Source organism: Clytia hemisphaerica, unplaced genomic scaffold (assembly GCF_902728285.1).
Source record: "Clytia hemisphaerica strain Z4C2 unplaced genomic scaffold, Clytia hemisphaerica genome assembly, whole genome shotgun sequence".
Lineage (NCBI taxonomy): Eukaryota > Metazoa > Cnidaria > Hydrozoa > Leptothecata > Clytiidae > Clytia > Clytia hemisphaerica.
Window position 1 is genome coordinate 341,146 of NW_027103836.1, and position 13,844 is coordinate 354,989.

The 13,844-nt window shown below is 34.1% G+C and overlaps 1 protein-coding gene across 1 annotated transcript in view; it reads right to left on the reverse strand.

The window, feature by feature from the left end:
- Positions 1-3,345: 3,345 nt before the first annotated feature.
- Positions 3,346-13,844, reverse strand: part of LOC136807112 (lysophospholipase D GDPD1-like) — a 186,601-nt gene continuing 176,102 nt past the window's right edge. Inside the window, exons 2-12 of the mRNA XM_067063681.1 lie at positions 13,622-13,781; positions 12,141-12,183; positions 11,966-12,026; positions 11,771-11,845; positions 11,586-11,631; positions 11,188-11,312; positions 10,956-11,045; positions 10,403-10,536; positions 9,899-9,949; positions 4,590-4,641; positions 3,346-4,118 (exon numbers count right to left, since the gene is read on the reverse strand). Coding sequence (XP_066919782.1) covers positions 3,954-4,118; positions 4,590-4,641; positions 9,899-9,949; positions 10,403-10,536; positions 10,956-11,045; positions 11,188-11,312; positions 11,586-11,631; positions 11,771-11,845; positions 11,966-12,026; positions 12,141-12,183; positions 13,622-13,757 — 978 coding nt within the window. The 5' untranslated portion in view covers positions 13,758-13,781 and the 3' untranslated portion in view covers positions 3,346-3,953. The remainder of the gene's footprint in view (positions 4,119-4,589; positions 4,642-9,898; positions 9,950-10,402; positions 10,537-10,955; positions 11,046-11,187; positions 11,313-11,585; positions 11,632-11,770; positions 11,846-11,965; positions 12,027-12,140; positions 12,184-13,621; positions 13,782-13,844) is intronic.

Consider the following 13,844-nt stretch of genomic DNA (forward strand, 5'->3'; position numbering starts at 1 on the left):
TAAAAATTGAGGTCCCGTCCGCACATACCCCTCATTCGCCAACCCTAGTACCCCCCCGGGGTTTCAATAGAGAGAGGGAAAAGTAGTAAACAATAGCTTAACAGATGTGCTATTTACTGCCTCTCCTACGTTGTGACTTTTCTAAAAGGAGGTAGGATTAGTCTACAACAAAATAGACAGCTTTAGGCTTTTAGGCCCTACTCTTGGTCTATAGGCACTGCTATAGATGGCCACCAGTAACCCCCATGAGTTTTTCTCTCGAAACGAAGGAAAACATGTCGTAGCCAAGGCTAGCAGGGTTTTCTAGCTAATTGTATCGGAAGATTTCACAAGTGAGTAAATCTATTATATATGGTGAAGATCTGAGATCTGACCTCAAGAAGAGCAAGTGTTGAAAATACTAAATAATATACAAATGAAAGATAAAAAGGGACTGAGAATTTTATGCGAAAAAGAGAGAACCAACAAACCAATTGATGTAATGTTTAAAACCAGAAACATAAACACAGCAATGACAAAAATGAAAACATCTAAAAACTACCCAAAGCCCAACAAAAATGTAATGTATTCTTGAGCCTTAGTTAAGCTTATTCTGAGCTTTAACATGCTTTAAACATGTTTTAAGGACGTCCAACACTCAGCCTCCCCCAGATTCCATAACCCTGTCAACCGACCCGCAGTCCAAACAAACATAAGAATTATACATAAACTCGCACACAAATACAAAGAAACATACTCGCACCAAGTCAAGACCACAAAAAAAAGGTTAAATATTCTATTATAAGAACAAGAACTAAATTTTTAATCTATTAGTATAAAGACGTCTATGTACCTTATTTCTCATAGGTGTGCAAAGATTTAAAAAAGATTTTATCAATGCAAGGGAAGACGAAAATGCTTGTAAACTCTAGAATCAAAGTTGAAATAAAAATAGGTTTTGATGAGCCTAAACTTCAGCTTGATGTTGTAGAAATGGGTTTTCGTCTTTAATAATGAGCCTTAGGTTCCAGCTACACTCCTTTTCTTTTATAATAACAATTTTATAAGAACAATGAGGCTTAAAATTACAAAAATAAGAAAAATTTAAGAACAATACTGAGCCTGAAATTACTCAACTTCAGTTTTAGAGGTCAAAGTAGTAAAAAATGAAAGGCTTTTAGGCTTTAGAAAATACCTCAATTACATACCCTTTAAATAAGGAACATGAAAAGAACAATTTGATGCTAAAAGCGCTAAAAAAATAAAAACAGCTGAGACGAAGTTCCCACCACCACCCGCATTTCCATACTTAGGGTTCCTACTTAGGTTTCCACTTAGGTTCCCGGGTTCACCCATCAGACTTTTCCGGTATGCCCCAAATATGTTATGTTCATTCACCGTAAAGAGATTTTTTGAAGAAATAGATGATCTCCTCAGCCTCTGTGGCAGCTTTAAAAACTCATACATACTCACGCAGAAAACCTCCCCTTGTGAAGATAACTGGTGCATAATATACCCACTTCATCTAGCAATATCAAAACAAGAATCACAGCTTCAAAAGTTAAGATTTGTAGATAGATATCCCAATCCTTATCAGAATATTGCAGTGTAATGAGAGCGCAAATTAAAGATTTAATAGATAGAAGCACATATGCTGAGGATTTCTTCATTTAATAAGCATCAAAACTTTTTGCTTTGTCTCGGTAAGAAAATTTGCAAACACAAAACAATAATTATGATATCGGGCAATGATTTAGCTTTTTGATAGCTCCTACTTCCTCACCAAACCATGCTTCGCAAAATTTATCATCGAAACTTAAAAATGGCTTCCTTTCCTTCCACCAATGAAATAATTTCGTATGCATTGAAACTTTTTTCACGAAAAAACAAAATTAAAAGCTCATTGAGTGTTAACCATAAAAAAAGCTCAAGAGTGTTTTCAAGTTTTAGCGATAAACGATCTAAATCCCTCCAAATGTGTTAAACTTTGAATATTAGCGCTAAAATCCTTATATACAAAAGTTCTCAAACATTAGATGATGTTAAGATTTCAACATCACGGTTTTCTGTAACTATCTTCTTCTAGCTTTTCAAAAATAATTTTTTGTCCTGACTTTCATCTTTCATTCTGAACACAATTTTATTTGTCAGGTCTTTTTCGACTACAATAACGTCGCCTGGAGAATATCATAACTGAAAACTCATTCTACTAATGTTTATTTTCTTTCTTTATATCCATATTTTGATATCTATTTATATTGGGTTCATATACGTTCTCAGATAAACAGTGGATGTCCCCCTGATTATAAAGAATTTGTTCAAGATTTTTATTTTCATATGAGTGAAGACCAAATTCGCATTGAAAGAAGCACTGTTAATAGTCATGACTTGATAATAATGAGGGCGCAGAATTATTTTACGTAGAGCTAAATTTCAGAGAATAGTAAATTTAAAACATTTATAGTTTTAGGTAAATACGCTTTTTTTTATAAGAACCAGTAAAATTTTTCTGAGGCTTGGTTTGTTCTTATTTTTTTTGGCACTTTGAGCCTCAAATTGTTCTAATTCTGTCCTTATTTATAAGGTGTAATTGAGGTATTTTAAGCGTTATACCCAATTCTTACTACTTTATTGGTTGAATTTGAGTGACTTCAGGCTCAGCATTGTTCTTAAATTATTTTTATTTTTTGGCGATGTTGAACCTCATTGTTCTCATAAAATTGTTCTTATATAAAAAAAGTGTATACATCTTTTTTATCTTTGGCACAACTACTTCTAGGATAAATTGTGTTTTTACCTGATTTGCCAAACAAGTCTCAGTTCCGTTTGATTTCTCTTGTGTCTTTTAAATAGCCACGGTATTGATTTAACTAAGCTCAACCAACCTGCCATTTCATATGCCAATATTTCATATTTCTACCTAAAATGAAATGAAGACAAATTAAAAATCCTTTTGGAAAAGATTTCGCGGATAGAAACTAGCAAATTTATTAAGCAGATTCGTGAAAATTTACGCGAAAAATTCTGAACAAATCTATTCGGAATAATTATTCTTTTTGTCAAAAATTCTACCCTGACGGTTTTCCCAAAACAACTTTAAAGAAGGAACTTTGGAATGTGAAGAAAACATTGACTTTATAAAAAACAGAAAAACTTTTAAACATAAATTTTGAGCACGTTAAAAACATCTTATCAATATTCCATCCTGAAAATATCGAAAAGATAAAAAACCTAATGTATGTAGGGCCATAATGTATTTAGCGTGTGAAATATGAGAACAAATCCAATAGCCTTACAATATCTCATTTTAGGGACTTAGGAAAAATGAGACTTAAATGTTGGAGATTATCAATAAAGAAAATATATATCAGTGTAATATTTAAAATGGTGAATGTCTTCTTGTGGAAATTCTTGAAAATACAAATTATCCTCAAAACCTTAATAATTATACAACAAGAACCAATAATAATATTACTATAAAAAATCTACAATAAAGTGTATAAAATTGTCATTAAAAAAAAAACGGATAAAATAATATTTTATTTTCTAACCATTGCATGATAAAATAGTGCTAGAATGGCATATTATAAAATCACAGTTTATCTGAAAAAGCCATAAGAATTTAAAAGTTTTCTCAGAATCATTTACAAAGAAAACACTTTTAGTCAAAATACTCCACTAAAGATCTGTAATACACTTTTTGTTATAAGAACCAGTAAAGTTTTGCTGAGGCTCAGCTGTTCCTATTTTTTTGGCACTTTGAGCCTGTTTGAGCCTCAAATTGTTCTTATTCTATTCTTATTTATAGGATTAATTGAGGTATTTAAGGCGTTATACCCAATTTTTACTTTGACCACTAAATTGTTTGAAATTGAGTGATTTCAGGCTCAGAATTGTTCTCAAATTGTTCTTATAAAAAAGAAAAAAGTTTACTGTGGAATAATGGGCACGAAATAAATATATTATATTATCAACTAGTCTTTCTTAAGTATAGGATCTGTCTCATCGCCAGTAGAGCCTTTAGATTCTTTTAAAAAGTTGGATAAACGTTTGGGATAGTCAGTCATTACGCCATCAACTTTGGCTTTGTTCAAACAGAAATCAAAGTCTTCATCCTCTTGAATCACAAACATGTACACCTATGGAAAGAAAAGTTAAAAAGGACATCCAAGTACTTTGAAAACAAATTAGATGCAAAAGAATAGAAAATCAAAATAAATGTCACACCTCAAAACAAAAAGCTAAATAAAATGATGGATTTCAACTGTTACCAGTGTTTCGAAGTTGCTTTGACATGTGATTTCTATTGTTTGGTTCAATGAGACGTGATTTGTGCATTTTTTGTATATTTACTTTGATAAATGTACCTTTGAAATGACATACAGTAGAGTCTATTTAATTCGAACCTCTATAACTCGATTATTCTTTTAATTCGAACAAGTTTTCTCAATCCGTCAGTTAAAAATGCCTTATCAACCTTACTCCATTACTCGAAATTTCCTTAACTCGAACAGATTTGCGTTACCCGTGCGGGTTCAAATCATGGGACTCCATTGTATTGAAAACAACCAGCTGACGAAAATACGAATCGAAGAATTTTGAACATTTACCTGGATTCCTCTACGTTGTAAATGACGGAATAAGACGGGACTGACCAAAAGCCTAAGATAATAACGATGAATTAAAAGATCATACTAAAAAATAAGCTCGCGGCATGTTTTTTGATTTATTTTGAATATGGAAAATCGATTCCAATGTCAGAAGCTGCCTAAAAGGAATTGGATCATTGCAGTTTTAAAAGTTTACAGGTCTAGCAGTTGTTGCAGCAACATCACTACTAGTAGGTCAAAAAACATTGATAAGGCTCATGTTCAATGTTTTTCATTGACTGTCAGCAAATTTTATTGAACTCATTGTAGTGTGACTTTGAAGAATACTATACGAAATCACTTTGCTAAAGCCAAAAAAAAACATTAATAACGCCATGAATTGTTTTTCGAGCGTCCGGTTACGTGAAATTCTCTGAAGACGTTGCATTGAAGCACTTGCAGAGATAAAAATTGATTTTATTTGATACTTGGTAAATTTAAAACCATTTCTTTTTAAACTTAAAAGGATTGATATGTAGATATACTCATTGAGGCCTGCCAAATAGGGTTAAACTGTGAACAGCTAAAACATACCGACAATCTTCATACAAATTGTGAAAATTTAGTCAGCAAATAAAGTCATTTATTAAAAAAAAACACCAATCACTCCTCTTTTTGACTACAAGGCTGAACCTGTGTCGTGGGAGAAGCCTCTCTTTTTTAGTGAAAATAAAAAAGAGAAACAGAAAATAAAACAAGAAGTGGAAAAACTGGTTTGTCATTGTGGAAGTACTGTACCATTTGACAAGAAGGATTGATTTCACAGCTTTTGACCCTGGAACAGCTACGCATGACAAGAGAACACCTGGGTTCCCATGCGTAGCTGAGCAGGTACCAATCCTTTATTTTATCTGCATTATCTTGATCTACACGTTGTGCGAGCATTCTTCGGATACACCCCTCCCTCAGTCTTGTTTGATCTTCTAAGTCTGGGATGGCAAATAATGAGTGCAACAAAACTTCCAAACATAAAGATGTTAACTCAGTAATTGGTGAGCTCTGCCTACTAGCTCCTACCGACGACATCAAGAGATGTATCAAAACCTACCAATATGGAAAGGACCTTGATCGTTTGAGGAAGGATTTCAACGGATTTACCAAATCTATTTTAGAAGATACCTTGTCTTTTCTACAAGTACCTGAGCAGAAAGACTATCTGAAACCTTCAAACATACATAACCTTATATGTAGGATCCAGAACTTGCTTCCAGAGAGATGCGTCATCTGTAATGAATCTTATTGTGTAAGGTTGGAGGATAATCCCCTTCTTCAATGCGTCATGTGTGGACAGGATGTTCATAGGCAATGTTTTCTTCTTCAACTCGGTGCTGCTGACCAAAATATGGACAGTGATAGTCTCTTGTCTATCATTAATCCACATAACATCAAAAACCTCTACTACCTTTGTGATCACTGTGCTAATGAGAACCTCCCAAAGAGCGAAGCAGGAAAGAAGAAAAACAAAAGACAGAGAGACCTTAATAACCTTGTCAAGCCAATACCAATGGCAGGCAAACAAGATGAGGATGACAATATGAGTGATCCAATCCTGAGTGATAAAGACAACTCAGAGTCAAATGAGACAATTGAAATAAGTGACAATTTGACGGACCAAAATCGACAGATATCCAAAACCTGTGCGCACTATGTAAAAGGAAAATGCAAGTACGGAATAAAGGGAAGAGACTGCAAGTTCGACCATCCAAAAGCATGTCGAAAATTCATGAAGCACGGAACCAGAGCCAGAGTTGGCTGTCAAAAAGGTAGAAACTGTCTCTTTTTTCACCCAAAAATGTGCATTGATTCACTGAGGAAAGGAGAATGTTTCAATAAGATGTGTCAGCTAACACATGTAAAAGGAACAAAAAGAAATGCCGAAACCTACCCACAGAGAGAGAGAGAGAATATCAAAACAAATGGGATGTCAAAGAAAATCAGTACCAAAATGATTTTAAGGAACAACACTATCAGCATGACAACAGGGAGTATGGATCTCAAGAAACCCATCAAAGGAATAACCAGAATACAAACAAAGAAATGGATTTTTAGCTATTTTTCAAAAATTCAAAAAAGACTTAATACTGGAGATCGATCAGAAAATATCCACACTGATGGACAAACAAGTGAGGAAGGAAATACCACTACAATACCAGTATCCTCAACGAATGATGTCCCCTCAGAACACCAACTGGGGAATAAACCCGTCAATGATCAACCCGTCTCGCTAAATTCATTTTCAATTTTAAACGTTCAAGGACTTAAACCACAAACAGTTCAATCAACAGTACCATATATCAAAGACAAGTTGATTGAGAATAACTTTTTATTTATGATTTTAACAGAAACTTGGCTCAAAGACCATAATGATGCTGAGTTACACATAGAAGGCTATGAAATATTTCGGTCCGACAGAAAAAGACCAAAGTCACGATTTGGAAGATGTAGTGGTGGTGTCGCTATATACATGAGAGAAGATATTTCATCACACTTCAAACAGACCGTTACACACTCAAATGGCGTTATCGAAGTCATCTGTCTGAGTTCAACTACATTGGATATCCAAATATGGGGAATATACCGACAGCCAGACGACTCATCAAACGGGAATCCATCTAAGAATGAACAATTCAAACCAGTTATAGAGTTAATTAAATCAGAACTAGACAAAACTGAAGGAAAAACACCAGACATCTTCATAGCAGGTGATTTTAACCTGCCACACGCAAATTGGGACAGCAAGTGCTCAAACCCTGGGGCATCTACAGAGGAACAAAGAATGACTAGTGAAATATTCACTCTTATGAATGACCATAATCTGATTCAACACATTAGAGGAGCCACGCACAAAGCAGGAAATACACTGGATTTAATGCTCACAAATAACCCTCTACTAATACACAGCTATGAATCAGCCCCATCACCCGAGTACATATCCCATCACTCAATGATCAATGTTAAAATTCACTTTGATTTACACTCAAGTTTCCAAAAGGAGGATCCCTTTGTTGTGCGTAATGTATTTGATGAGTACAATTTTCATTCAAAAACAATAAACTGGGTATCAATCAAGGAAAAAATGAAGGATAAATTGTGGACAGACCTTCATGATCAACCGACAGCTGACCAATTGTCAACAATCACAGACTGGATCATAGACATAATTAAGGAATATGTACCAAAACGAAAACCAAACAATAAAAAATTTCAGAAGATACCACGCGAGCGAAAGATTTTATTCAGAAAAAGAAAAAACATTTTTAGAAAATTTCCAAACCCAATGAAAAATGCAAAATCCAAACAAAAATTAATAGACATTGAAACTAAACTAAAGCTATCCTACGAATCAGAGAAGAAAAGCCAGGAAAGGAAGGCAACAGAATCAATAAAAAACAATCCTAAATTTTTTTATGCATATGCAAAAAAGCATAGTAAATCAAAATCCAAAGTTGGACCACTGCGTGACAAAAATAATTCTTTGATATATGATGCTGACCGTATTGCTAATATACTCCAAGACCAATACACATCGGTTTTCAGTGTACCATCGGAAAATGACGTCACTCATCCAACAATATGTCCAAACGTGCTAAAAGATATAGACTTTGACGAAAAAGATTTCATTGAAGCAATCTCAACATTGTCATCAAACTCTGCTCCCGGTCCTGATGGATTTCCTGCGATTTTGCTGAAAAATTGCAAAGAAGAACTTGCTAAGCCACTCGCAATATTCTGGAGGAACTGTCTGAACCATGGAGTAACAGAGGAGATTCACAAAAGAAATCATATCACACCAATATCAAAGGGTGGAGATCAAGGAGAGCCATCTAACTACAGGCCAGTATCACTTACGTCCCATCTCACCAAGGTGTTTGAAAAAATAGTTCGAAAGAAGATAGTCGAATTTATCAACAACAATGACTTGTTCAACCCAACACAGCATGGTTTCCGGGAAGGGCGATCATGCCTTAGTCAATTACTCAGCCACTATGACAGTATCCTATCAAAACTAGAAGAAGGATTGGATGTAGATGTTGTATATCTCGATTTTTCAAAAGCATTTGATAAAGTCGACCACAGGATACTGCTATCAAAACTGAAATCTATTGGAATAACAGACAAACTACTTAAATGGATTAAGTCATTTCTTCAAGACAGAAACCAAGTAGTATTTGTAGACGGTCACAAGTCGTACCAGGCAAAAAATTCAATCAGGAGTACCTCAAGGATCGGTTCTTGGGCCATTATTCTTCATCATCATGATATCAGACATTGATGAAGGGACAACCAAAGCAGAACTTGCAAGTTTTGCTGATGACACACGAGTAAAGAAAGGAAATCCAAAACATCATTGACCAGTTTCACCTACAAAACGACCTTAACAATGTATATCAATGGTCGACCATAAACAAAATGATGTTAAATGGAAAAAAGTTCGAGCATCTCCATTATGGAAACGGACCAGCCACCAGTTATTTCACAGGTGAAGGAAAGATAATCCAAACCAAATCTTCAACAAGGGATCTTGGTGTTACCATGTCAGACGATGCGAAATTCAACCAACATATTCTAACCATTGTAGAAAAAGTACAGATACTCATTGGTTGGATTCTGAGAACAGTCAGCTCAAGAGAACATGATGTCATGCTCACTCTTTGGAAGTCTTTAGTCATACCACACATCGACAACTGTTCTCAACTATGGTCACCCAATGAAGTTAATCTGATCCAGCAGATCGAAGATCTCCAAAAATCATTCACAAGGAGGATTAAAAACCTACACAACCAAAACTATTGGGAAAGACTACAAACATTAAAACTGTTTTCACTGCAGAGAAGGCGTGAAAGATATATTATCATATACACTTGGTGTATTATTGAGAAGCTTGTCCCAAATCCTGGGACAATCACGTTCTATGCCAATCCCAGACAAGGAAGAAAATGTCACATACCACTAGTGAAAAGGGGGCCCTGGCAAAAAGTCATATACTCAAGTTTTAAAGTCCAAGGACCAAGGCTTTTCAACTCGCTGCCAAAACGTCTGAGGGATCTCACTGGGTGCAAGAAATTGAAATTCAAAACTGAGCTGGATAAATATCTTCTTACAGTTCCCGACGAGCCACTCGTTACTGGCTACACTATGATGAGACGAGCTGAAACAAACAGCATCATCAATATGAAAATTTACATCGGTCCTCACAGGATGGATGCGTAAAGATATTACGAAACAAGCTCAAGGTAACTCAAGGTAAGGTATTTAAATGAAGATCTTACCAGTCTGCAATTTTCAACAAAGTTCTTATGTTGACGAATGTGTCTGGATGCCTAAAATATAAAATAAATAAAGTAAACCTAAGGAAGGGTGGGCACCAGATAGATTAAATACCAGTTTCTAAAGTCTTTCTGTAAAACCTGGCTAGGAATTAAATCCACAGTTTCGCACATCATAGCGGAATGTTCCTAAATGTTTGTTTATTTGAGATACATGTTTTTTTTTATAAGCATTGCACTTATAAGCATATCTAGGCTCAGATATGGGAAAAAATTAAGCATATGGCAAGCATTGCTTGAGCCTACAAAAAATATATTTTTCCTGATTTTGGCTTTTTTTGGCTGGAATTTCACGGATTTTCAGTATTTCCCTAAATTTATGCTTTAGATCTAAGCATCCCCTCAAGCATTTTACAGCCTTATTAAGCTTTCGACCTAAGCATCTCTGAGCCTGTTTTCAGATTTTTGTATGCTTATAAAAAAAACATGTATTTCAATAAATTTTACCTTAAAATAACCCTTGGTAGTGGTATTTCGAAAAAGTCTTCTTTGAGTGGTATAAAGGGAAGCAAGCCAGTGTAAAATAATACCAGAGTTATCATTACTTTCTTCATTGAAAATATCAATGGTATCTTTGGTGCCTATGATAGGAAAAAATGATTTCACTTTTGCAGCAGCTCAAAGTCCATTAACTTTATGGCATTTTGCGATGCCTTGAAATTAACGATAAGGGAAACTTTTTTGAAGAACCTAAATGTTGCAGTTCAATGGTATTCAGCATTATGATATGGCTCAGAATTTACATTCAAATCAACGAAATAATCTGCAAATGTTTGCTTTATTTTAAAAGTATACATGTTTAAAAAAAAGCAAACGATTTAAAAAGATTTCAGTTTTACATAAATTAATAACTTCATCTAATTGTGCTCAATACTATGTGTAGAGTTAGAAAAAGGTTACAAACCAATCTTACTCCATAAAAATCAAAAAGAGCTTGCAAATTCAAAACTATGAGAAGTAAACAATATAACAGTCTTTGTAAAAATTTAGCGAACAATACCCTTTGATGAATTTTCCCAGTAATTGTTTCACTGAAATTTCCAGCTGCAACTATTTCTTCTCTTTGGAATTCTTTAATCAAAGCCAGAGTCTAAATAAAAATGATTAAAAATTTATGATACCTTTGTCCATTCATTTATTAGTCTTCTAGAGTTCTTATCTTAAGAAAAACGTGTCATTCCCACAACAACGATTCCATAATGAAAAATAAACTTTTTTCTTTGTTTAGTTACCTTATCGATTAATTCATCATCATTTCTTTTGATGTCAATATTCATAGGAATGTTTGGGAATTCTTCAAATACTTTACGCAAAGTTGGTATTTTGTTGTCTTTGCTATCACTTGTCATTTTTGCACCTTAAACAACAAATAATAACACCAATGTGAAGTTATAATCATACCCAGTGCAACCTCAGAAGACCAGACAACATTTTTTTAGTTATTGCAGTATCAAAGCTTTGAGGAGCTGAAAGCAAGTTACCATGATAAAATTCTGATGATCATATCTCACTGAGGAAGGTTTTTTGGATAATCATTCTTGAAATAGTTCTAAATTCTAATATGATTAGTCAACAAGCTCCTTGTATTCTTTCAAGTATCATAATAAATTATCCATGAAGTGTTTATTACCTATATCAAAAGTAATGTCTTGTACTGGTTGTAAGCAAGGCAAATCCTAAAAGAAAAAACATTGTATCACAATATAATCTTGGATAATTTTATAAGAGCAATTTTGTTTGATATTGAATTTTTATACCTGTAACTAACTAACAATTCTATATTTTATTCATGTCATACATATATACACAATTTACCTCAAAGTTGGTTTCCGATATCAATCCCTCAGCTCCAGTTATTCTGCCCAATTCGTTATCATGAGATACTACAACCTGAAACACAAGGTAGAATTGGATGACAAGTTATTTCAATATCTGTGTAAATGAAAAAGCCCTGTGTAAGGATTAGGCTATTGTTAATAACGTTTTTGAAAGAAAGAAAAACTTTTTTACCACTCCATCTGCAGTTAATTGAACATCCAATTCAATCATATTTGTTCCGTTCTTGATTGCACTATGATAATGAAACAAATAAATCTATTCATTTTGTAATGAAAAAGCTTTTCATTGAACATTATCAATAAGGCAGTAAAAGATGTAATTTTAGATATTCATGATTTGAACTTACTCTTTGTATGCAGTTATTGTATTTTCTAGATTCTCTCCAGCACCTGGAAAAAAAGCCAAGATAACAGTGTCAGATCATCAATTCTGACCTTCATACTATCTATCCTTTAAATAAGATAAAATAAGAAAACAAATTTTGAAAACTGCATCTTCAAGAAACTCAAAATTCAAGTCACCGAAAAGAATAATTGTAAAATGGTCATCTTCAGCCTTCTATCTCAAGTGGATTAATTTTGGCGTGGATTTAATTTTTAATATAAAAAAAAATGATGATGATGATGATGAATTTAATCGATAAGGTAGTAATACTGTATATAACTAAACAAAGTTAACATAATTTTCTTTAATTCCGTAAATCAATTTTCTAAAATATTTGCCAAAATCTGCCAAATTCCCCCAATTTTTAATTTTCATCAAAATTAATCCACAAGCTATCTTTAAAAACAAGTGACTTGTGATGGAATAAAATGCGGATTGCCCTATAATTAGACCAACTTACAGTTAAAGTAATTAGATTAGTAGCATAGTTAGTCTATTATGTCTACATCCCTCAAACTTATTTTGACACCCTTCTTTAGATTGACTTAGATTGTAGATAGAAACAACAGGCTATTTCATTCCAAGACAAGGGTATCGACAAACTTTTCCAGGAGGTCTGAGAGCTTGGATTTTCAATGGGTTTTTGTTTATTTTTCCATATTTTTCCAAGGGGATCGTAGAGGGTTTCCAGGCCCTTCAGGCGGTCCACTGAAGACTTCCAAAAAAAATTATACAGGGGTATTGACAAACTTTTTTCACTAACTTCCCTGAAAATTTTGAATAACAAATTATCTCCTGGAAGGGGAAGACCCCTCTGGAAAGTGAAATTTTGGGGAAAAGGGGCTGGAAAACAACTATTGATATCAGTTTATGAAGAGAGAACCCCCTGGAAACCTTCAATAACCCCCTTGGAAAATCTGAAAAAGGAACAAAAAACTCTTGAAAATCAAGGCTCAGACCCCTCTAGAAAAGTTTGTCAATACCCCTGTATGGTTTAAAAATGCAATAGCCCAATTGTTGTGTTAAGCCCCTTTTTCACAAAACTTTTCTTTTCAGAGGGTTTTATATGCAGATGGTTCTACCCTAGTTTCTGGCCCAAATGGATGGAATAATTTGATATGAGGCACTGAGTCAATAGGTTGCTGTTTTCCCAAACAACTATTGAAAAATATGTTTTCCCCTTCTCTGCTGACCACTAACCAACTACTAGAAACAAGGTTTCAATCACGGATTTCTTAGAACTAGAGAGGAGGGATGTCAAGATCAGACCAACTCTATAGTCCAACTCTAATAGGAAGGTTGGAGAATCACTGATTGAAAAAATATTACCGCTCTCTGATCGCTAAAAGCAAAGAAATAAACTTTAAATCAGCACCACATACCATCATATTATTCCTAATTCCTCAATCTCTTATCATATTTTAAAAAAGGTCTATAACGTACCTCCCCGATGGCTGATGTGCTGACAGCGAAATTTTTGTTTCTTCTTTTTGTGAAGCAAGGTAGGAAACCTTCCAAAGAGTATTGAAGCTGTTATGTAGGTTCCTGTCACCCCTATTGTTATCCATAGAGCAAGCATTTTTTAATAGTTTTTTTTCTTTTTCTTTTTCAATAATTAAAAAAAGAATTATACCAGTAATTAATCGAAATTCCAGCAAGATTATAG